This window comes from Helicoverpa zea, chromosome 7 (genome assembly GCF_022581195.2).
Source record: "Helicoverpa zea isolate HzStark_Cry1AcR chromosome 7, ilHelZeax1.1, whole genome shotgun sequence".
In the NCBI taxonomy this organism is placed as follows: Eukaryota; Metazoa; Arthropoda; class Insecta; order Lepidoptera; family Noctuidae; genus Helicoverpa; species Helicoverpa zea.
In genome coordinates, this window is record NC_061458.1 from 2,974,241 (window position 1) to 3,001,798 (window position 27,558).

At 32.7% G+C, this 27,558-nt stretch overlaps 1 protein-coding gene across 2 annotated transcripts in view; it reads right to left on the reverse strand.

Moving 5' to 3' along the window:
- The window catches only part of LOC124631753 (tyrosine kinase receptor Cad96Ca), a 127,944-nt gene that overhangs the window by 62,000 nt on the left and 38,386 nt on the right, over nt 1-27,558 (reverse strand). For both annotated transcript variants that reach the window (XM_047166333.1, XM_047166332.1), the window contains exon 2: nt 13,423-13,609. In XM_047166333.1, coding sequence (XP_047022289.1) covers nt 13,423-13,471 — 49 coding nt within the window. In that variant the 5' untranslated portion in view covers nt 13,472-13,609. The remainder of the gene's footprint in view (nt 1-13,422; nt 13,610-27,558) is intronic.

The window sequence follows — 27,558 nt, forward strand, 5'->3', positions numbered from 1 at the left end:
CATGCATTGCTGTGTGTGTAATGCTCAATAGGCCACCTGTCTTGACATGTTTCTTTAGCGCTCTTCAACACATCGACAATGTGAGTAGTATTAGTGTGGTTATAATGAAATGGGGAAGTTATTTTTCTAAGAACCTTTTTCATTTGATATTCTGTCTCACGGATGGCCAGGAAAACATTTGTATTTTCGAAGGAACTTTTCTCTCTTATTGTTTGCACTAAGTCGGCAGAGAATCAGAAAAAAAAACTGCTGAACGTTAAATCCGACGTGTATTTTTTCATGATCGTGAAAAGTCGTGGTGGCCTAGTGGGTAAAAGACCAACCTCTCAAGTATGAGGGCGCGGGTTCGATCCCAGGTCAGGCAAGTACCAATGCAACTTTTCTAAGTTTGTATGTACTTCTAAGTATATCTTAGACACCATTGACGGTGTTTCGGATGGCACGTTAAACTGTAGGGTCCCGGTTGTCATTGAACATCCTTGACAGTCGTTACGGGTAGTCAGAAGCCAGTAAGTCTGACACCAGTCTAACCAAGGGGTATCGGGTTGCCTGGGTAACTGGGTTGAGGAGGTCAGATAGGCAGTCGCTTCTTGTAAAGCACTGGTACTCAGCTGAATCCGGTTAGACTGGAAGCCGATCCCAACAGAGTCGGGAAAAGGCTCGGAGGATGATAATGATGATTTTTTCATGATCGATATAATACTCGTCAAGTCGTTACAAATCGATTTTCCCATTCGATATCACTTACCTCGAGAGGTTAATTCGATTTTGTGACGTCACTATGTAACTTTGATCGCTTGAGTGGACATGGTACTTGCTTTGAGAGACGATGCATCTACAGATTAATCTATTAACGAGATGTGATTGAACCTATCTTAATTAATTTGTGGTTTTATTAATTGAGTTGGCAGTTTCGTGGTTGTGTTGGCTAGAGGCGTAGTAAATTTTAAGTATTAACTCGGTTAGGAAAACCTAACTTTGCTTATGCCCTTTTTTCATATGCCTAAAAATGATGTATAGTAATAGCTTTGTCGAGAAATCCGGATGGACGAGTTCTTAAAAAGGTATTCCAGAGCAAGCATCAATCAAATGTGCACATTTTTTCATAAACAATACACTTATTAGGAAAACCTTTTATAATTCTCTCTTCATTTAAATCTCAAAAGAATGGAAGTTAATACTAACAAAAGAGTAGATAGTTAACTCTTTTTCTTCCCCTCATAAAATTTCCCTGTTTCAAACACGCTACCCAAAATGGGGCCACTTTATCACTACATCGTTTAAGCTAAGAAAATCCCCAGTTACCAGAAACGTAATCTATACTTTACCAAGGCCCGAGTTCACCAACAAATAAGCGTGAGTTTTCTTAAAACAACAGAATTTCTAGTGCGAGTTTCACAAGTTAACTTTTTCGATGCGAAGATTATCATACTATTGAACCACGTACCACTTTTTTTAGAATAGTTTATTTAATAAAGACTGTCATCGGTACTTGGTCGTATTACACTCGAGCTCACTTTTGCGAGTATAAATATTATTAACCGGCAAAATGAATGAAGATGTAATATCTAAGTCATGTGACGTAGCATAATATGCCTCTTTATTTCAGTAGAGTTATAATTCACTTCACTACAGTACTCTGTTTAGTTTGAAAATTGGAAGTAGAGTTATATTAAACAATTGTTTTAAGAAAACTGGTGTTTAAGTTATCAATGAACTTAAGCCTAAGAAGATTGGTGTAGCAGTTTACTACACTGTAACACTTTATATTAATGTCAGCTGAAACTGAACTTTAGTGTCCATAAAAGTTGTAGTTATAGTTCGGCCATTCAGAGAATGCGTTCCTGACACGTCGCGATTGAACTGACGACGTAACTTTGCAATGGCGTTGCAGTTACGATAAAAATATTTTTGCTGGTTGTTTACCGTTTTAACAATTGAGGAGCATTAAAACAACATTATTATATCAATAATCAATGAATGTTATAATTTTGTGCCAAACTGAGTGTCAAATAACTTGGTAAACAATATTTTTCTAAATCTATACTGCGCTATTACAAGGTTATGTCAGCGGTTTATATTTTGTAGTGCTGTGCTAAAAATAACAGGCAAGTATCGTAATCTGTTCTTATACAGTTATAATATAAAATAATACGTTTTGATTTTCTTTTTAAGAATTGGAAAATAATGGACTATAAGACTTAATTATAACTTTTATGAAAAATAAAAATAAAACTATGACCAAACCGCATTTTTATACTTAGATTAAAAATGGTAACCCCAAATGGCGTTATGGGCCGCCATTTTGTGACGCTAAAACAGTCGTCCGTTGTCGTTTCGTGCGCATAGACCACGTTTTTCAAGTGTTTTCGATCTGTTTTTATTTGATTACCCGGCTTTTGTTAGACCGAGATATCAGGATTGATTCTGTTATTGATAATAATATAATTATACATGTAGGCGAAGATGATGATGAAGACACCACCTCCTCAAGCAAATCGGAGTCTGATTAATATTCTGTTCGCACATTCAATTCAATGTACTTGTAACAAAGAATAAATAAAACAATTTTATTATATGAATATTACCTTTTTTTGGTTTCCACTTAAATAACTAAAATATAAAACAAATGATTCCGCCAATTTAAAACGAAAATAATCTTAAAATAATGCGGCGGTTCATTTTGAAGGAACGGTAACGAACTCAGTGTTATGTTGTGCCCATCACTAGTCGTGACTAACTGATAGGTGTCAGGAACGCATTCTCTGAACGGCCGAAGTATAACAGATCTTATTTCACAGTTTAAGGACGTGACTAAGTTTGTTTTTAAAGTTATTGTATGCAATTTTTGTGTAAGTAGTTTGTCTTTACGGCATTTATTTTTTCTCGGAAAATGATTATTTTCCTATAGACATCGGAAAGTAGTAGGTTTTGTTCCATCACGCTTTAATTTAAATTTCTTTTTATCCACAGGACTATCTATGCGTAACTGCATATCTATGTCTATTTTTCTATTTACTTCTGCCTGTCTAAGCTGTCACGGCAGTCACATCCTACCTAGGTACCTATTGTTAGAAAGCCGGAGGTAATATCCTTCTCTTATTGTTTTCTGAATTTAAATGCACATCCATTCTATATTCTGTTTTATTTATATAGTGATTTGTTTAAGTTAGATTTATGTGCTTTTTAATCAACACCTAGAAAGAAAATATAATATTTCGATAGGTAAATATTTTTTTTCAAACTTCGCTACTTCCTAAATTCCTAAGTTGTTATCTGGTCACCATAATAAATTGAATAGTGGTAGATACCTTTTTTCAAGAAAAAATTTCCATGCCAAAAGATAAATAACGTGTAATAAGCCATTAACAATTGCCTGAAATGGAAAATCCCCAAAAACTTCAACATAAAGTTATAACTTCTTCGGCAAAAGTCTATCTATTAGGGAAACAAACATTGAAAATCAAAACGCGATCCGCTTTGTCTTATTCGAAACCATTGTTCTACCTTCGAGATTAACAGAGGTTTATTTCATAAATTCGAGCCTTTCGTTACTTATTCAAGGCTTTATTTAACCCTATTTCATCCTCTCCTAATACTTCAAACCAAAAGCCACACTTTTTAATTTTGTTCCTAAGAAATATTTCAACTCATTGAAAATGGTCTTTCGATACCTCCCTCTCTATCACACGCGCAAACTTGAAACGAGAAAAAAGAAAATTGTTCCCGCTAACCACACCGGTAGTACGCATCCGAGCTAGTTCATAGACGCGTGACCATATGTGGTCTCGTTCTAACACTGCTTTTGGCGAATGATAGAAAGAAACAGGTACAGGGATCATAGAAAAGTCCTCTGGTAATGTGAGTTTATATGTGTGTTTGTGTGAACAGGACTCGGGATGCGGGCGTTCCACATACGGGAACGCTAGCCTAGACCTGTTGCGTCGTTATGATATCCTAGTACTTTCTAAGAACGTCTAATGCTCTGAAGAATCTAATACATAGGTGGAATGAAGACAGGAATTTCTAAACACGTTTTTGTATGACTAATAAAAATACTGTTTAGAATTTGCAACAAGTGTAAATTATTCTATGTATTAAATTAAATAATAATGAGACAGCTTTTCCTGTAAATAGTATACAAGCCAAGGCTGGTTTAATTATTTAGAGCCCAATTAAGAATTCCTATTTCTTAAGTAGGACAGGAAAATTATTATGTAAATAACGTTCTAATTGAATACTGGCTGAATAAGACATTATTAGACGTAGGTTTAATAATTAACTTACTAGCTCGGCTTAATTTCTAATTAGGATATAAATGGGTTTGAAATCTCTATTTTGTGAGTTATATTTTTATTTGTAGGTTATTTTAATGAGAAAAATTTCAGAATGAAAATAACTTTTAATTAATTGAAGCTTAGATAGTATTTACATCGATTTATATTCCTTAGCTGTATATGATATTTTGTTTTATTTTTTACCTTTAATTTGAATCAACAGGTGAACATTTTTGACCCTCATATAAAACTCGGCTTAAGGCTAGTATTTCCTACATTTTACGATCACACTACGGTTAAAGTCTTCCTAAGTAAAATTACGGTACTTTTCCATTGTCTATAAACTGTTTGACGATAGGATCCTCTCAAATTGAATACCTCTTAAAACCTTGTTTATGAGACGGTCGGACAAACTAAAATACAATTTAATAGTACTACTTATGAAATTTTGTTTCCTTGAAAGCAAATTGTATGTTTCTATTATAAAGGTATTTTCTTTGTAATTTGTATTAAGTAAATGAAAAACCATATTTGTACGTAACTTAACTTAGTCATTGCTGTTTTTCTTTTGTTTTCATTATTTTACAATCAGAATAATTTTCTTGATCATCACATTACTTATAGAAAAGATTTTTCACATACTATCATTGATAACAGTTACTCATTGGCCTGATAAATTAAACACATGATCCTCAAAAATTATTTGGATCATAACCATATACCAAGAGTATTTAGTAATGCTCCCAGTCTTTGAAAACCAGGCATTTACGGGCTATCGAATCCTGTCACAAATATTTACTTGTGCCTTTTCAGTTAGTTAATCTAGGGTGTAAGCCAATCGGACGGACTCATGTTTGTAAGGACATTGGCAATCAATTAATCAAGTGGGTAAGCCTTTAAGGTCTTGGGTTTGATAGACGGAGATGTGATAATGTGTGCATAGCTCCCAAGAAGTTCATGTCTGTCGTGTCCATGATGTCTTTATAAATAGGTATTATAAACTCCAGTACAAAATGAGCACCTAATAGTACCTACATTATGTTCATTTTTAAGGTTATTTAATACTAGCTGGTGCCCGCGACTTCGTCTGCGCAGGTTTAGTATTTCGAACAATATGTTTACAAATTGTAGCCTATGTGTTATTCTGATGTATAAGCTATATTATTGTAAAGTTTCATTAAAATCCATTCAGTAGTTTTTGCGTGAAAGAGTAACAAACATCCATACATCCATACATACAAACTTTCGCGTTTATAATATTAGTAGGATTATTTTAGTAAATAATTATATCACGTAATTAATATGTAGATGTGCCACACCAATCGCCCTAAAAGAGTGTTATTTTAAGTTTTAGTTTTGAATTGCGATGCATAATATTCCAAAAATGTTGGGGTTTCTAATTTAATAATGATACTTTTTGACTTTCAATAACTTCTAAATTATGAGGCATGAATCAAAACACATACATACCTATGCTAAGACCAGATATGTCTGCATGAATGAATCACCAGAGTCGAGGAACTCGTTCGAGTGAATGTAGATACGACATATTTCGTGCCTACTCACGGTCAAGCAAGAGATTAGAATTTTCACTATCAAAATTGAGTGGTCAGTGGCCGGAGTGAGTGAAATTGTTGTAAGTATGTGAGCTTTTCTCTCGTGATTTCACTCAAGTTCCTGATGTTAGAATCGATATAGAACATATGCTTTTTTATAGCTATTAATGTCTAGCAACACTGACCAAGCCGGGATGGCAGAGCTGTCAAAAACTTTGTTGAGGTGTGGTCGGATGAAAAGCTTACAAAAGTTGTGGAAGTTGTGATTAATTAGCGTGATGTAAAATAAAAACTTTTATAGAAGCACGATAGAGTAGTTTTTAATGTTGAATGGAAGATTAACTACACAAAGATACATACCTACTGTAGTTTCAATAGAGTTCCTGTCTTATTTAATCGGAGATAAGTACATACTGAGTTTAGATTTTATTACTGAAAATTCATCATTCCTATTGCAAATATAGTTATGCACTATTTTCTTGTTATTTTATTGTCTTCGTTCTTTTGTTATTTATGTAACCAAAGTTTTGTTTCTATAGTTCGGCCATTCAGAGAATGCGTTCCTGACACGTCGCGATTGAACTGACGACGTAATAACATTCATTGATTATTGATATAATAATGTTGTTTTAATGCTCCTCAATTGTTAAAACGGTAAACAACCAGCAAAAATATTTTTATCGTAACTGCAACGCCATTGCAAAGTTACGTCGTCAGTTCAATCGCGACGTGTCAGGAACGCATTCTCTGAATGGCCGAACTATAAATAAGTTACTTATTTAAGTTATTGAAGCCATTCTGAAGAATATTGCTGATTTTTCTAGCTTTAAGTAAGTTCTGCTGAACACTCAATAACAGTTTTGGAAAAATTGTATGAAATATTTTAGAAAACTTCTTACAAAATTCGGTACTTTATATGTGTAGGTAATAATAATATAAGCCAACTAGCAAAGCTTGAACAATATGACTAGCGCTCACTTTCTTTGCATACCTATTTAGAAAAAGAGTTCAGTCAAATTGAACTTTTTAAAAAAAGGGATATTATAAATTGCATATCAAATAAATAATCGCCTATCAATAAATACTCATCATTTATATTCTTTTTTACATCAAATAACTTACTTCACTACAAATAAACTAAATGTTTAACAAAACTCAAACTGCAGATAATTCGAAATTATACATCAATATGACATTGCTTTTTTTATTATAATGCAATACAGTTAAATTTAGTCTTGTACAAAAATACTACATACATAGCATTAATACTGACTGCACAGCAAATTTTCCATATTTCATAGCAAAATAACTATCCCAGTCGCATATTAACCAGTAAGTACAACAAAACCTATTCATCATATTTGTCTTAATTTTCAAGAAGCCATGCTCGGCCAATTTAATGATTATTATAACAAAAAATCCTGTCACATTGCATTATTTCTAAAACCAGAACAAATTAACTGAAAAGGTTCGCGGCTTCGCGCACTTTTTCGTCACTGGAGTGCAGAGTGGCGCGATAAAGAGATAGCGAGTAAGATAGAGTTCAATTAAAAAACATTGTATTAAAAATTGAAGCTAGTAACGAAAACGAATCGCTGCAAAACCGACTCCACGTAGTCTTGTTTGCCTACCCCTAGAGTGCAATTCAAAACCGCGTAGGCGCGGAAGGGCGAGGCGGCCTGCGAGCTGAGGAGCAGGTAGTTTTAACGCTCGCCGACGCGGTTGAGGCTGGCCGGCTCTGCCGGCCAGTAAGCCGAAGCTGCGGTGGTGAGCGTGAAAATCATCTGCGACGATAAGCTCGCATGGGACCGCCGGAGCCCCGCAGCGCCGGAGCCGTGACAGAAGCCATGCTTGCTGCATGTTGCATGCTTACTTCCATGTTGCATGCCTGCTTACATGCTGCATGCCTGCTTGCATGCTTCAGGCTTGCTTGCATGCTTCTTACAGGAAAATAAAAATTCCAAAACTATGCCAAAAGATGATTCTGACTATAAACATTCTGAAATATGATATTATAGTAGTAGCCTTTTAATGACTACTTATATGAAATGTATGCTAAAAGGAAATACTGACAATGACTGACAATGCACCAGCCCCATTTTTTTTAAGAACAAGTATGTATGTGCAAGCATATCATCGGACTCAAGTACGTGGCGCCACCGGCAGAAGCTAAAAATGTTGCCTATTGGGCAAAAAAGGAAGCGTGAACGCTTATAAATAATTCAATAAATCACAATTTTGTATTTAATTTTATGTTTTTTTGCTGATCTCATTATGCCGTAATTAATAAATAATAAGATGACTGTGACTAATAAAAAGCTGTTTTATTCAGAAAAACTGCTGTAAATAATATAAAAATAGAAGCTATATTTAAAAGAAAAAGAGTTAACATGTATAATATGCATTAAGATTATTAGCTGTGCATTGATGAAAAAGCTTGTACGCTGCGAAAATAAATTGTAGTGTGTTTAGTGATTGTATTTTGAGTTGAATATTTTGCTGTGCAATCAGTAATTTTGATGGGAATTCGGAATCTTATTGCATAGAAAAAGGATATTTTTTGATTTGCGTTTAAATACTACCCTTAAAAAAATATGACCTATCTCGGTCTACCAACATTGCATAGAGAGCATCCAAATAAAGGGTACATACATACACACATACTTATTCGCTTTCTAAAAGCCGCATCTTAAAACCATGTCATGTGGCAAGTCTTCGTAATCTTTGACTCGCAGAAAGCCATTTATTTGGATATCTATCGAAACCCAGAGACGATCTGAAGTGTGGTTCACAGATCGAAAGATATTTCAAGCTCCAATAACTTTGAATCTAAGTTATCGAGTAAATATCTTTTGATCTAGGATCTCACCCCATTTGGTTATCAGATTGAGGGAATAGAGAGTGCATCTGTGTCAATGCTTGTGCACTATATGTACTGCGCAGCTGGCTGATCTCTTTAGAGACAACAGCCGTGTCCATCAATCGGCTAAAAATGTTGTAGGCACTGGATGGATATGCCTTCTTAACTTCATAATCCACCCATCTAAACTTTGCCTACCAATTAAATTATATCTAAGTATTTCTTCTCAGAATACAGCTCACCTTACCTCGACCTACGACAAGAGTTTCTATTTTCGTTGTACCAGACAATCATTAAATGTACAACACGAAATATAAATTGGACCGGATAAGCCAAAGTGACTAAGGTTGGTAAATTTCTATAGAGGTCGCGATGTGGGCGGCGCCACGGGCAACACTTATACCATTGAGGACAGTTGTCACAATGTCATGATTGAAGGGCATTGTTCCAAGTTTGAATTATTCGATATTTCGAATTTCGAACTGTTATTTACAGCCTGTTTCTTTTAGAATAATTGCAGATTTGAAAATGGAAATTGGATGATTGAAGTCTACGATTTTATGGAAAACGGTTATTTTATATGAAAACTTTATGGATGACGCAAATAGTTGAAAAAAAGGTATTATTACAATGTTTTATTAGGGTTTGGATTAAAAGCATAAAGTTTTAGGGATATAGGTACCGATGTTCTAAAATCTAATAAATCGAATAAATTGTATTAAGTTATGGGTAGGTATAATTTATTTTTGAAATTATGTATGCTAACCAGCTTTTATAGCACAGTTTTTTTTATTACTTGTTTTAACAACAGTAACAATAGTAAGTACTTTTCATACAGCAACAAAAAAGATATTTTACTGCGTACCTGTAGATAAAAATACCAATTTGCCAGTTTTATAACAATGTAGGTGTACCACATTAAATAGAGCTCACGTATAAAGCGGAAAATATTGCGGTAAGTATTTGCATTGTGTATTTTTAAACTATTCATAAAGTTGCGGTATTCAATAAATAATAACCGCTAGCTTTTTCATTCAATTCGTTCAGTATCGCGTGGAAATTAACGGTAGCTATTCTATACTATTTAATAGGTATTATAAATGCGAAAGTTTCTGTGCACCTATGTAAAGATGTTTTTTCCTCTCTCACACAAAAACTGCTACATGGATATTGATGAAACTTGGCAATAATATAGCTTATACATACACCATATTAACATATAGGTAAGTACCTATTAACACAAATACGTACTTTTTATCCGGGGAGAAGAAGTTCCCTCAGGAACTGGGTGAAAACGACGACAGAAGGTAGTATTCCATAATCCTAATGGTCAGTTTAACGGTTACTGATAACGTCTCTAATAGCCTGTCAGGAACTAATCTGATAGATAAAATATAACTTTTGGTGTCAGATTTCTATCTGTATCAATATCTGTTACAAATTATAACTAGACTTTATTTGGCAGATAGTATTAACTATCAGATAACTAACAGACACTTTATTGGGAATCAGAAGGCCTAAGAATTTTAAATTCTCACAGAAGGCTTTCCAAACCCATACAAATAGTAAGCTACATCATATTTTGCCAAAGCAAATCTATTGTTTGTCCATTTATAAGCCATGGGGTCTATTTGCATCGCGGCTATGCAAGAACATTACCATAGAATGGCCATAAGTCCCAATTACGTTATGAGTTCAATGCAATCGAGTAGCTTTGTTGACTCATGTGTCCCTGGTACTTTGAATACAAATTTGTACCTTGACAAGGTACACGTTGTTGGGCTTAAACAGAATTAATAAAGTACAGGTAATTTGTTAAAACTTATTTTGGTGGTTTTAGATAGCTGAATTTATTATTTGTATTGTACTATTTTCCACTTACGATGGTTTAGCGGTTTTCGATATAAGAAACTATTTCTTGTATTCCACCTGCAGTTTGTCCGCATCCCGGCTTAGAACATATTTGTACAGATTAAAAATGCTACTTCCTGAATGTAGAGATCAGTGAATATTCTACAAAGTCACTCACTTATTTTAAAGGCCAGTGTATTTCAAAAAAGTACAGCTCTCAAAAGGGCCATCTTTAATCACTAAGGAGTGAGGCAACAATATTCGTGGTAATGTCGGTTCATTTTCATAGAAATAACCATATTTACTTAGTCCTTTTCACTCCAAATATTTGGAGCTTAAAATATTTTTTCTTCTCATGGAAATAGGTATTCCGTTTTAGGGGCAAAGCTAGGGAGAAATATAGGTACATTTTAGCCTGCGTTGGACTTAAAGTGGTCACATTTTTATAGAGAGTACTCCGTCATTTTTATAGGTCTTCACCAAAATTTTAAATTGACACACTTTCTATCAAGCGTTTTGGAATAGATAGGTAAGTAAATATTGATTTTTAACGTTATTATAAAAACATAACTGTTTCAATCTTTATAGTTTTCAGTAGCATTTAAACCCTTTTTTTTCTAATAAGCATCTCATTCGTATAGTATGAAACATTTAAAAGTTTACTAGCTGTTTTCCCAAAGTTCCACGCTAATGCCACAGGCACTTTTCCCGTTCCTGAACAAAATAAAAATAGGTAGTCTTACTCGAGACTATTGTAGATTTCAATCCTGAGAGAATTTATAAAATCAGTTGGGTTTCGCAGCCTTTACGACACAAACAAAAAAATGTTTCCTCTTCATTACATTAGTATACAAAGGAGTATAGATTAATTTCCCTCAACAAATCAAAAGTAGATACTATTGAATTATACCATGCCTACATATCTAAGCAAACATTAATTTCAGTAATACGTTCTATAGTACCTATGGTATATCAAGGCTCATTCATCTTTCAGCAAAATTAATTGATTGATAACAAGCTAAACTTGGCTAATGCACTGTTGAGAGATAACATAGGAAAGTAAATAGCACTATTAACATTAAATAATGTGCCTGAGTCTATGTGAGTAATGATTAATATTGATAACCTTTGTAATGAGAAAGTACTACTTATAAAATTCAGCTCATGCAATCAGGAATATACAGCTACAAGAAGTATTCTAGTTACATAAGCTTTTACTGACTGCATTTTAAAATGTGTCTTTTTAAAGTACAGGATTAAGTACAAGCTATAAATCACTTTGTTGGGCTTTAATGCTAGGTTTAAACTACTTCCAATTTGCATTAAAACTGATACTCTTTTAAACACTATGATTTGTATTATAGTTCGGCCATTCAGAGAATGCGTTCCTGACACGTCGCGATTGAACTGACGACGTAACTTTGCAATGGCGTTGCAGTTACGATAAAAATATTTTTGCTGGTTGTTTACCGTTTTAACAATTGAGGAGCATTAAAACAACATTATTATATCAATAATCAATGAATGTAGTTACGTCGTCAGTTCAATCGCGACGTGTCAGGAGCGCATTCTCTGAATGGCCGAACTATAAGGCAGCACTAATTTAACTATAAGGCTACCTAATACCTACTTTAATAAAGCCTAAGTTATACTAATAAAAAGTGCAAAATAAAAGATACTTGGATTTTATTTGAATAACGAAATGAAAAAAACAGAATAAAAAAACAGATCGAATTTATAAAATGAATTTGTTTATTTTTCTAATTTAAATAGAAATAAAAATATTTATAAAGCAGTAAAAATCAAACGAGTTAATCGTTTTTCGTCATTCGATATTTGATTTGATGCCTTATTTCCAATTTGTTTTGAATTAACAAATAATTTAAATACGATAGAATATTTGTTTTAAATCTGAATAAAATAAACTTTGATCATTAAATTCTTAACGTTTTTTAAGTCTTTGGGTCTCAGGGGGGTTTTCCATATTATATAATTTAAAATAAATTACCATCATTTCCATTCCTGACATAAATTACAAATTATTACAAAATTATTATTTCGTTTTCGATCGTTGTCGTAAAGACAGGCAATTTTATCGTATGAAATTCAGGTGGAAATTCCGTTCTGAAGGAAAGCTTGCTAATTCTTAAACATTGATTACCAGCCTAATAATATGACTCAAAATGTAATAACACGCATTTATTAAGGCTAGAATTGAAAATTATTAAATATTTTATAAATGTACATTATATTCAAAACAAATAATTTCTATTATACGCAAATTATCATCCGTTTAGCGTCGCTTATTCTGTCGGCATTCTTGTACGACTGTACAATGGTAACAAGGCAATGGGCTTAGTATGCACTGTAGGTTTATTTGATTTACTTACACTTAATAATACGATTGTCCGTTTGACAGTTTCTTTTAGGTGTTTTACGTCATGAATTGCCAACGTGGCAGGGCCTTCCGAGTTTTAATGGAACAAACATATAACACATTTGATGAAATGTATTAAATTTAATAAACTTATGTGTAATGTTGTATTGTCTACTATTCAAACTTCAACAATTTCCTCAACAATATAGAAAATTATTCTCAAACTTCTATTCACATTTTTTTCCTAACATCAAACTTGCATCACGCCATGCTATCTCGAGATAACTTTCTCATTTCACTTAAGTCTATAAAGCTTAACTATATAACCAATAGCGTTTTCACAATGACGGATTTTCCGTGGATAGCAAACAAGACATAACTACTGGTACAAAAAGCGCGTAAGATTTCGGTTCGGATCGGTTTTGCCACGCGCGGAAAATTCACCAGTGTGACAGCTCTGTTACAGGAGCGAAGCATAAAAGTACAGTCGAACACACTTACCTATAACAAAACATCCTGATAAGAACACCCAGACGCTTGTCAGAAACATGGCTGTCTATTCACTGTACCGTGTCAAAAACAGCGGTTTACGTCGCTTCATTTGTAAATGTGTTACACTGCACTGCATCACTTTACACACACATATAAATGCACGTTCACAACACTAATGCTTGATATTTGTTGGGATCTGAAACAAAAGAAGAGGGTATTAGAATGGGGTTCATATAAAAGTTCACGTTGATGCTTAAAAGTTAAAACGAGCCTCACTACAAAAACTTAAACATCTGTTTTACACTTGTCTAAAAATGTTGTGGCTGCAAAATGACCATATGTCAACGTCATAATCTGACATATTTTTAGACAAGTCTTAAACTGACGTTTAAAAGTTTTTGTGGTAAGACGGAAAGAGTTTGTATACTTGAACAAATGAAGGAAGTAATGGGAAGATTCGTTAAATTCTTTTGTGGAAGCAAAAATAAATAATGTTGGATTCTAAACGTCAATCTCTTTAGCTTATGAAACGATTAAATTCATACCTATTAGTCGATTTTTATGTGAAGACAGGCTCAGATTTGTTATCGATTTGAATTAAGTAGAACCCAGAAGTTGAAGATAAAATAAAATCTAGTGTATCCATTTGATAAAAATGAAAAAAAAAAGACAATCATACACCGCAGCGAGTACACATGATTCAAAGTCATTCAATATGTGAATATTGATCCGATACACTACACTTGAACACACAAAAGAACGTATTTTATAAACCTGGCAGTTAAACATAAAAATCAGCTCAGCTTTCACACCAATTTACAAACAATTCGAAACGTTTTTATGAATCAAATTAGTCTCAATAACACCTAAAGTGATTACACATATCATTGATAATAATCAATTTGCGCAGAATAATGTTTGCACAGAAAAAAGGTATTTATTGAGCTGTAATGATTTTTAACCGACTTAAAAAAAAGGAGTTTCTGAATTCGGATGTTTGTTTTTGAAAATAGTATGAATCATGCCGTTGATCAATTTAAACTATCCTCATTAAAATTATGAATCGTACAAAATTATTTCAAAAGCAAGTTTTTATCAAACAAATATAATGTCCTGGTCAAGTCAAGAAGTTTCCTTAGAATTTACTAATTAATTAAAACCATTGCGTAGTAGGTCATCAAAGTATTGCCTTAAGGAAAAGTCAGTCTACGATAAAGGTTAGTCCTATAGTTCGGCCATTCAGAGAATGCGTTCCTGACACGTCGCGATTGAACTGACGACGTAACTTTGCAATGGCGTTGCAGTTACGATAAAAATATTTTTGCTGGTTGTTTACCGTTTTAACAATTGAGGAGCATTAAAACAACATTATTATATCAATAATCAATGAATGTAGTTACGTCGTCAGTTCAATCGCGACGTGTCAGGAACGCATTCTCTGAATGGCCGAACTATAATAGCAGGTATTTGTAGGTACCTACTTAATACATAGGTTAATGGATACAAAATTACTAACTTCGTTTGCCTTCCTTAAAAGGTATCAAAAATTTATCGATGAAACATAAACGATGTTGCTGCCAACTCATTAAAGGACAATATTTTGAAGGTACCATTGACGTAAAATGATAATAGTAATTTTATTTCAATATAAATTAATGACTGGACAGCGAAAAGGGAAAACCAATTTCAAAAATTCAAAACTTGTCACAAACTTTATTCCCCTTACCTATTGATAAACATGGAGTTTTGTACCTATGAAAATAGTCATTCCTTATTTCATTCCTGGTGGAACTTTAATCCGTGTTTATTAAAAAGCCATATAGATATGTTCTTTAGATGCAACTTTAGCTTTCACAAAACACTGTACACAAATCCTTAGCATGTTTAAACTTCTTACTGTAAGGCCTCTGCCTCATTTGCAACGATTAGAATAATACAAATTCCACCTTCCGCCTCTTCGCAGAACTCTCAACTAGATTTACATACAATACATACTAATTAGTTAGCTTTAAATAGCTTTGCTGTCTCTATTAATACGTTTCTCTGATTCATACATTATTGTTACACAGTGTATAAGAAGAAATAAAAAAACAATACAAAAAAAAATGTGCACCAGATAACAGAAAAAGTACAAAGGAAATATCAGGTAATAATAAGCAACCCTGTTCTTTTTTTTTTTTTTGAATTTCATATTTAAAAATGTAGAAAAAATGCAGTAACAAAAATAAATAAACAATAAAAAGCAACCCTGTTTTATCCAAGTTCTGGGGATAGGATGCCAAGACAAAAACGCAAACTGTAAAAGTTCTCAAGGTTGCCGAAACGAGTCTATCGTTTTTTTAAATTCCTTGTACTTCAAACTCCATCGGTTGAGACGTTAAATTCATAATTATAAGTAAGGATGATACTATTAACGTAAGTTGTCATTGACCTAATAAAAGTTCACAGCACTTATAACGACGTACATATTCATTTATATTCAGTGTTAAATGTATTCAGATTGGTTTAACTATCCTCCTTCGAGATTATGACTTCTTTGCTTTTATATATTGTTAGGTATTCATGGATTATGTTGAATAGTTTTGCTAACATCAATTGGTATACAGATGATGTCATTAATACTAATTTGCATAACAGATGAGACAAAGCCATGTTTTTTTTTGTTACGATTCTGATTTTGTTTGTTATAATATTTAAACGGTTTTGTTAGACTTTTTTGAAAAAGAAGACGAAAAATAAACACCAAAGAATTGGTAATTTTGAAAATGCCAAAGTAATTGTGTCTGTCTGTTAAGCCGCAGTTAAACGGTTGAATTAAGCGAAATTACATTGGTTGAAGATAAATTCGTAGTTAATGGTAGGTGTACTGGTGATAATTATGCGTTTTAATAATATTTGCATTTACAGCAAATTCGCATTTTTATGTTGGTTTTTTTATATTTAATTTTATATTAATGGCAGGTTTACTAGCAATAATTACATTTTAATAAGATTTAATGACGCAGATAAACCCTGCCAAGAGAAAACCACAGATAAATATAGTAAAAAGTACGAGTAAATAAAGCCCTTGAAGTTTTTATTTAAAAGCTTTCAAGTGAATTCTATAGAACTTCAGCTCCGTTGTGAAATAGACAAAGTTCAGATAATTAAATTAAAAACAAACTTTGAAAAGCTGCAATGTTTCCGATGTCACCCTCGTCTAAAAAGGAAGAATAAATAGTTTTCGAAAATAAGGGAGATTTACAGATTGTTCAAATTTTAATTTAAAAACCATCAACAAATGAACAAAGGTTACTCGGAACAAAGAAGAAAAGTTTAGACTAGATCCACTATAATTTCACTACAGAACTGGCTGCAAACTTTTTGAGTAAATGACCAACCACTGGTTGGAAATTCACAAGTGTAAATGTTCAAGTTGAAATAAATGATTTGACTTTGCCTGCGACCATTGAGATTGACTTTGCATTGTCTAGACTTGTACAAGTTTAATAATTATCTAGCAAACTTAAACTGTAACAATCTTAGTGACCTTAAAAAATGCTAGATATATTGTTTTGGAGACAGAAACACAAAAAATAGACTGGTGACCTCAATATGTACAAAATGCTAGAAGCATTTTTAGAGATAAAGACACACAGAGAATTGTCAATTTCAATGGTGCTTTTAGACTGTACTTCACTGTAACCCTCTTGGAATCTGTTTTTTTTTTCTATATGAAAAGTAGGTAAAAAGTCATCTAAATGAAGTATGAAACCTGGATATCGATATAGACAAACGAATCTTCTAAAATGAGCCACATTAAATTAACTCAGGGCTACTTAACCAACCACAAACCCACTTGTTCTACAAACAAAGCAATTACCGAATAATCTAAATTGATTCATAGAGCTTTCTATAACAATGATGCTATACTTGAATGGGTCGATACATTATTATCGTATCACAGTGTGGGCCGTGAAAGTGAATAACTACTAGCTATATTCCAATGAGTATTCAATTTTATGGCCGATGCGAATAAAGATATTATAGTTCGGCCATTCAGAGAATGCGTTCCTGACACGTCGCGATTGAACTGACGACGTAATAACATTCATTGATTATTGATATAATAATGTTGTTTTAATGCTCCTCAATTGTTAAAACGGTAAACAACCAGCAAAAATATTTTTATCGTAACTGCAACGCCATTGCAAAGTTACGTCGTCAGTTCAATCGCGACGTGTCAGGAACGCATTCTCTGAATGGCCGAACTATAATGATGATGATGATATGGGTGTAGCTTTAAATGGATCTTTGTTGGTTATCATAGTATAATGATGGAAGGCAATCGGTGTTATGTGAAAGGTATTTTTTGTGATCCCATCGAGTTTTTTGAAATTATAGAGATCGATGCAATCGGTCGATTTTGGTAACATGATCTTTCGATTACCTACTGCCATTCTACCTATGTATGTGATCCTTTTACATACATTTTATTATTTTATCATCCCGCTGTTATTGAAAATGTGGCGACATTAATGCCAAAACAGTTAAGGTAAAACTATCAATTATTATTTTTTGTGTAATATGTGTAATTTGTAATGTCAAGTCATGTTCGTCAAATGGCACTCCCAAATTATGCATATCGGTTTTGTGTGTTTATGAAGCCGGATTTTGTTTATGAAGGGAAATCCCCAAGGACGATCTATCTCAATCAAGAACCGGACCTACTAAACTAAATTGATTACCAATTTCTTAATCATACAGGTAAAATATTATGAATTTGTGAACAAATCATCCTGTTTATGTTTTTCTTTTACCATCCAAGACGAAATTCTTAGGTAATATCCTTATAATTTGATACTTAATGGAATTTTACGATTGTTATTTATTTTTACAGACATAATGAGTTATCTATATAAAAACTCAAATCCGGGATGATATTTATATACCTATTGAATGTTTAACCTTTCTTTTTGCTTTTATCAAAATTTTATGAAATATGTACAGAAAAATATATAACTATAAACAGAATATTTTTATGAGAAATGGCTAAAAATAGTAGATTAGGATTGTCAGTTACAAAAATTACCCCAGCTAATAATAACTTTATATTTATTTCTGTATCTTGACTTATATTTCCAATCTCCAATCTACATATCATTTATACCTATTTCCAATATACATATCATTTATACCTATTTCAGGCTTCTAAATCGATTTACGTGTAGACCTAGCGTGTAGAATCAGCAAGCTGAAGTGGCAGTGAGCTGGCCATATTAGCCGAAGAACCGATAACCGTTGGGGTAAACGAGTTCTAGAGTGGAGACCACGCCTCGGCAAACGTAGTGTAGGACGTCCTCAGGCACGGTGGAGTGATGACTTGCGCAAGACGGCTGGCAGGAGCTGGATGCGAGCAGCCGAAAATCGATCTCAGTGGCGTGCACTTGGAGAGGCCTATGTCCAGCAGTGGACTGCTATAGGCTGATGATGTGATGATGTAGACCTAGCATTTAGCTGTTGTAACTATATTTTTTATGATAAAACCTAAAATGTAAATTGGTCTAGATATTCAATACTTTATCTATTATATCTATGTTAACTATATAATTATGATTTGTATATTTTTAGGCTTGTATTCTTAGCTACTCTCTGCGTGGATGTAGAACTATTCAAAGCGAACTTTTTTAGGCACGTGAATTGAAATTGGCCTATAGATCATTATTATCTTCCAGACTCCAAATTATAACGGCAACAACAAACAAATACTGTATTAAATGCTGAATACTCCGCAAATCCACCACAAAATCGATGTGACATCACAAATTGCTGTTCTGTGACAAGTTCCGTGTAAACAAGACAGTGACGGAACGATGTATCGAGTTGATGTGTGTACTTGTGCGGAAGAACATTGCGATGATCGAAGATAAGAGGTAAATGTTAACGATTAGTATACGTTTATTGATAGTGTAGAAAATGATGGAGTGAGTAATATTTGCAAATTATGAGACATTCCGGTCAGACTGGAAGCCATAGCATAGTTAGGAATAGGCTAGGCAGATGATGAAGACGGTACACTAAAAATATTGTTAGGTTATCACAGTAAAACCAGATGCAGATTTAGTTAGGTGTAATTGGATGTAGGGGATAGTTACAAGCAAATTTTTATTCAGGCAGAGGAGCAGTCACCTCCGGATTCTCAGCGGAAAAACACGTAGGAAATGAAGTAGACCAATTAATATGCTCATTAATGGAAACTCTTTACGGGTCTACACTGAAATTTCAGCAGATACTTAAATAATTTTGTAGAATTACTTTGAAGTCAATTTACGTTGATGATTTCCTTGTAACTTCAAAATCACATTATACAATTATTTTGCTTTATATTTTCGTATTCAAATGAACTCTTCCTTTCAGATGCAGGTGAACGCTGTTTAAAGCTAAGTAATTATGAAATGGAAATGTCCCAAGTTGTTGAAAAATAAGTGACTAAGTACAAAATAAAGCGCTGGCTTTCAAGGTCCCTTATGCGAGCAAGTGCACAAAACTGTTAAAGTATAAAGGAAATATAATTGCAAATTAAAATTAATAAACCAAAATCAAGATAAAAAGTCTTCAAGCATTAAACGAGGAGCCCAACAAGATTGAACAAGGATAAACGGCAGAATTAATGAAGATACAATGTAAATACGCCGACATCAATAACCTGATCATGATAATGTTCCAGTGTACGATAAAAATTCAGATTTTATCGTTTGTTTATCTTTACTTGCAAATCGCTGTGTTTTATCATCATTAAGTTCTTCTATGCCATCAATGGCTTCGTGTAGGTCACCTAGCAACCTGTTTTCTATCTTGTGTAATAAATCTGGAATTTATGTATCCTCTTTATTCGTGTTTGTTTTATTTGTACAGGAATGTTAATCGTATGTGAGAATCTTAAGAAAGGTATTTGTGAAATTTGGACCAAGTAAGTCTAGACACAGATCACATCTTAGGACACATTTTCTAACTCTATAAATTATCTAACACACAAAACTGTTATCTATAAAATTCCACGTAATGCAGCTTGAATTATAAGTCATGTTGTACCTCTAATATAATACTTAAATAAAAATAATACCCACATTCTATCGAGATTGAAACGAATTCCCTTTGGATTTTCGCCCGTTTAAAAGCTATACCAAAATATTGCTTCACATTCAGACATTTTTTTAAATCTGAATGAATGGCATTTTTTGTAACGATAAAGTACTTTAGGTATGTACCTAAAATACTTGGTTTTTACACTACAAATTATACACATCTACTTAAGATCAAGATGCATGTAGAAAATTTAAAATGTTCATAAAACCAGCTAACTGGCTTTTTTCATTATTTTAGACTTACACAAGAGACAAAAAATACTTAGAACTAGACGGAAAACATAACCAACCCATTAAATATCTATGTATATAACTTTGTTAATTAAGTATTATTAAATATTCACAATATTAATTTAATTAGAAATATAAACCCATTATTATTCAATGTTAATTCTGTCAATGTCTTCATAATACAAACAAATTAGTAAGTTCAAAAATAATTGAAGTACTCAATTTCTAACATTAGGTACCTACATCTGGGCTGCGGGATTGTTCGAAAGAGTTACCGCGGCCCTGGTACATAAAAGGCCTACGACGGAACACGACGGTTTTTAGTCAGTAAGAGTCTGACACTCCCTCACTGCTGCTGACCCACAGCGGGGGGGTCATTTGATTTTTGACGTCGTTAAAGAAAAAAAAGGTACCTACATCTGAAACATCTTACATATGAATTTTCATATTATTATTCACATGTCTTATTGTCTATTAAGATATTTGTCAAAGGTAAAGCATATCATTTATTTCTTCCAGCATCTGTTAATTATATCGGCAGCCGAGCATTTTCCGCCATTGTTATTTGTGTAGCTATTATAAAGAGATCGCACGAGCGTTAAGTGTAACATCCTTGTTTATACGTGTGTAGGAATGGAGCCTTGAGGATCTGACTAGAATAAAAATTTAATTTTTGTCATAGAGGTTAAAGTACTGGTAAAATATTCAGTTTGACTTCACTTTCATGTAATCTATTTACGTCAGAATCAGAAATATAATTTTTATCCTCTCAGACACCATCTACATTGAGGCAGTTAAGATATACTTTTCCTCAACAATTCACCAGTTCCTACTGTTTAAAGCTACAGGAATGAATTTTAAGCAGTGCACAAAAAACAAACTGGTGGTCCTGAATCATTAACAGAACATATCTGCATCATCAGTAAAAAAAATTTTTCATTGTTTTGTCCGCCCTAAAATCAGCAAAATATGGATACCAACTATTCTTACGCGCTTGGAGCAGCGCTGGCGTCAGTAAACCGGTTTCGCGTTGCCGCCCGTGCCTACTATGACGACTGTGACCGTACAATCGGTTACAAAATAAACTTCTTTCGATATCAATAACTTTTCTTTTTTGTATTAAAACACGACAAAATAAAAATATACGTGTCTATAAAACTTATTTAACTATAAGTTGACAAAGTTTGTGCACTGGATAAAATTCATTCCTGTATATTAATTTTAAAAACTTCTTCGTACAGCTTTTCAATATCAAAATTAAAACGTTTCCCCCATCTTACATACTTTAAAATATGAGATATCATTATATTAAATGACCTATGTACCTACATAAATTATAACAGTCAACAAGCTCCCTACTTAAAAATCTAAGTACGTACACACATCATTGTGTCATTCACAGCAGTAGGTAGGTAGTAATTACATCATCCTGACCGTTATTTATATTATTCAGTTCTATTCTTAGGTGTGTAGTAGGTTCAAGATATAAAATACTCCTAAAAACTTCTTTCACACATTTTTGTTTATTGATGATAACAGATTACGTTAGTCATAATTAATAGAAAAATAAATAAAAGCAAACCTATAAAAAACTGTTTTCAAAGAAACAACTACAAATAATAGGACTAAATCGAAAATAAAAACAATGAGAGCTTTCTTTAGCTCTTCCTATCACAAACTTAAAGGAATTCAATTTCAAAAATATTAATTCAGTTATTCAGCAGGTACAAAACACGATTCCACCATCAACTGCCAATCATCAGAAGCAAGGTCAATTGAGCAGAAAGATAACTGAAGTAAATTGCTCGAACAACGCAATTTTTGGGACAATAGCAAAATTGATTGTAACAGATTTCGAGTTCACTGAACTACCGACTTTACAAAAGAAGGCGTTTATTTTTCTATAATAATTGTTTAGTTTTTGGATAAAAATTGCTTGTGAATTCTGAACTAATTGCAGTGACTTATTCATTTGTTTATTCACGATACAATCATTTATGGACACTTGATTTTATTATTGATGGAATGAACACAAAATAAACGAAACTTCAGGAAAAAACCTTAGTGTAAACTACTGCAAAGTTGTTTTTTATAGAAACGCTCATAAAAAATAACAAGCACAATCAGACACCGGCTTTGACTTTGGTTCATACATAACACCAATTTAGCAAGAAGTGTGTTTATCATTTTGTAGAAAAAAAAAATATTCAAATAAAAACAAGAACTAAAAACAAACTAAAAACTTGATATAATGCCTAAAACACAAATGCAAAGGTTATTCGGTACGATAAAACCACTGAATCGGTTTTGATGGAATTAAGTTCGCTAATCTATTTTACCTTGAATGAATAGTGTTGATTCCCAGTATTGTATAATAATAAAAAGCTCTCGATACGTAATCAATTGATCATAACTCGGCTGAAATAATGTTACAACATATGGCTTGAATATTTCACCTCATTGTCGGTAAATAACGTTTACTAACTCGTAAGTAGCCGCCTATATAATACAACCCAAAGCCGATGATGATTTTCCATTTTTAAATAAACAGTTCTAGAAGTAAATAGTAATTAAGTTGCAAGTAAATTACCATATTCAGAACATTAACTAGCAAAATTCTGAATAGGCACTTGACTCTGATGTAGGCAAGAACTAACGCATTAAATAAAATTGGAACGTCTTTTAAATCATTTATGTCAGACTCAAAAACGCTATTATTTACATTCCTCTCAGTATATTCACTTTTATGATTGTACCTAATAATATCTCGCATGCATATTTGCGTAGTTTTACCAATATAAAAGTCAGAGACACAATGATATTTGCTCTCACCAAATATTAATTTGTTTGGTTTGTCAAAAATTGCAGACAAGTTTATCTACACCAAATACTTGAATGGCTGTGATAAAATATTTCATTTGTTCGTTAAAAACTTGGCTGGGAATTTAACATTCCTTTTTTATGAAAAATATATCGATAGGTCTGTATAACATTATTGTATGTAGTTATTTTGTAAACGTGAATGATTCAGTACATGTTTGTAACTCTCTCGCAAAAAATACCGAACGCTTTGATGGAACTTAAGGGTAATTTTTACCCGGGCGAGGGAGGTAGGCACTTCCCTTGAGACGCGGTTGGTACTAAAATCATAACTTCGAAGATTTCTTTTTGACGATTACGTCAGATATTACGAAAGGACAAACACGCGAAATGAGAAAGTCTTGATAGGAGCTTGCATAACATTAACGGGCTAAATTAATTGCCTTTTAAGATACAACTAGTTCGATTCAAAACAACGGCATGATTATTCATAAAGCCGCATTTTTTAATTTAGTCAGAAGCTTTAAATTAAACTTGGAAAATGTAAATATTTTTTTATTAAATAAAATTATTCATGCGCAATATTATATTGCTCTAAATTTATTGAAATTGAACCGTTTGAGTGAAATTGAAATTTAACCGTTAAACTATTTCATATAACTCTATTTGAGAAATTAATATCAAGGTCACTTTCATAAATTCACACACGATAAAAAATAGGCATTTACTTTACAAAACATTAACAAAAATACAAAAAAATATCTATTAAAAAAATTGCTTCATCTTCTTCGCGTACTCTATGAAAATTGCTTGATGTAAACAAACGACACTAAAATGGTAGAAAGCCGCTGATTGTCGGTAATTAACCCTGCATTCATACGTACTGATCCGTCAATTGCGGAGAAAGCGCTGGACTTTATGGACGGCACGGTCCGTCGCTCGTGGTCAAGTAGACCGCGGTCAGATGAGTTATTGTTCAGAAAACCAAGTCTGATAGTATCAGTAGATAGAGTTAGAAACAAATTTCGTGTTTCAACTCGAATTGGAGAGACTGTAATCAATAGAATATTATTTTGTAACAGTCTTACCTCCCCTAAGGATTTATATGACATTCCGTCACTAAGGAGTCACTTAAGTAATCATTAAATGTCTCTGAGTGGGGACGATAAAGTGGTTTTATGGATAGCCTTTGGTTTTTAATTAGACATCGGAAAATTTAATAATCAAAGTCATATTAACCGATATCTATTCACAATAGTTTCGCGAATTGCCTATTATTTATAAAATTTTTAGTGTCCAATGCATTGAATAAAGATGAATAAAGCCGTTACATAGTTGCACCCTGCATAAAATTTTGTTACCGAAATATAGTGACATATTCACCAAACTTTTAACAAAAAATACTGGCATATTTACACGCGAGAATTAGTTAAACCTTCTGCAACACTACGTCCACTAGCTGTATATTTCGCTTATTGTTCTGATGGATGCAATGCATTTCCAACTTGCCTAGTTACGATCGCTTCACAAAACATGTTACTGATATCAATTTTATACTGCATTGTACTGTTTCTTTGACACGTTGACGTGTTCATCGATGAAAGAGCGCAATGGAATTTTGATATTTGAAATTTTTTTTTTTATCACTCTTTTACAGCTGAAAACCAGCATCAGGCATATGTTGTGTGTACAATGCTGAATTGGACCTATTTGGAACACAATTTTCACACTATTTCTGTTTGTCTCGTTTAAAAAAGGCTTGCGAGATGATGACTCTGTTTTCTATTTGTCGTATGTTGTGCCAATAATTATTTATCCTGTCATTCTTTCTTACACTTTTTCTCTTGTAGATTTCTAAATCATAACTTGATTTATTTAATAATAGACATAAATTGAAGAAACTGTAATTTAATTCCACAAAATACTCTACTGCTACAAAAATTAAGTTTATTTATAATTGGAATACAAAACTTCTGAGATAATACCATAACTTAATGTAAAAACATTATTCATAAGATTTCTAATGAATAGAAGATTAATTACATTTATTCTACTTTATTAAGGGAGATAACGCGAAATCTTCTAATTTGAAGATAAAATAATATTTGGTATTATTTAACCCTATTTATAAATCTGTGAGGTTAAGTTTATTTAACTTTTGTACGTAAATATTGTACGTGGCCGCAACGTGATAACAAATTCTGATTATATACTGTTTTTTTTGTTTACCAATGTCAATGTACGACTTTAGTAATTACGCTTTGCCTAATAATAGCAATTAAATGATAGTGTCACATACAAAATTATTTTGATACTAATGTCTTAGTACTATAATTACTAAAAAGATTTGTGAAATGTTACAGAAAATGGAACAATAATAATTTAACGTGGTACTTGTTCAGAGAATAACATAAAATGTACTTACAACAACAATTTGTTCTTTTTATCACCAACAAATTAAAATAGTAACAACATAATCATCAATTGAAAAACAAAATAAAACATAACGTGAACTTGTACTTGTAAGGCTGAGAGCATTGAACCAACTGGAACTGTCACGCTCTTTGACAGACATAATCTTAGACTTAACGCACTTATTAATTACGTACTAGCCGTTTCAGCTGCATCCAAGGTGAACTTCTTCCCGTACCCGGAAAAATAGAGTCTATATATTAAAAATCAAATACATTTGTATATGATGAACTAAAATACTATTTCAGGTTTTGTTTATATTATAATAGAGCAGGTATGGTCGTCGCGGTTAGCTTCGTACTTACGAGAGAGTTGAAGGACTGACATGGCGTATCCAGTTTTTAAGATGCTCTAAGTTATAAGGCAAATTGCACAGTTGGTAATCATGTTTTTTCTTCGACCATTGACGCGTATCAATGCTTGGCATATCTATAGTTACGACTCATATAATTAAATTGTTTTGTACTTCGACATCTTTGTAATTATGGCAAAAAATAGAAATAAACGTGTTTTGTAACGAAGTGAAGCAAACAGTTGTTAAGTTAATGTTTGTTTCTGTCGCTATTTTTTATTGTTAGCATAAGTTAAGTACCTACAGCAAAGTAAGTTTATAATGCGATGCTTCTGATGAACGGTAGTATTTCTTCAGTGATCGCATAATTAAACAGAATGTGGGCTGAATAAAAAAAAGGAATCATGTTATTTCTACGAAACTATAATTTACCTAACAAGCAATTAGAAAAATAAATAAGACCTTATAGGTATCAATGTTTGAAATATTGATATGTAGATAGGTATATATGTAGAATAAAAGAAACGGTATCAAATAAAATCATTTCTGAAATGAAATTGATACTTTCATACTTTTAGAGCAAAATCTCAATTATTTAACGGAAACAATCAAAATAAAGTGTTGACTGAAGGAAATGGTAGCAGTTACAATATCCTGCCGTAAATTTTAACCGTGTCAATAAAATTGTGCTTATCACTCAGTTTCACCTGCATCCTGAAGGAATTAGTAGGTAGCCATGAAGTATCTCTGTATTATCAACCTTTATAATTATCAAGATTATATTGTAAATCAATTAAAAACAAATATCCGAACTGAAAACCTCTCCTTCTTTTTGGGAAGTCAGTTAAAAATAAAACGCGGCGCTACCTCTCAGTGGACACATATTTGATTATTTCAATGGCACTAATCGTCAATAAAAATTACTTAAATTAAATCCAATAAAACATTAAGATATTTAATGGTGTTTTCAATTCCAAAACGTTATCTGTTTACAGTAATATTTTAAAAGCATGAAGTAGGTAATTAGTTTTGATTAAAAGCGAAATATTATATTTTATAACCAACACCTTATTTTATTCTTATCTCTAAAATTGTTCGAGGATCTTATATTTTGATAATAACTTTAATAAATACATTACTGAAAGTTATTAAGATCAAACCGAAGAAAGTACTTATCTAAAGTTTTTATAAGTTAATAATAACATT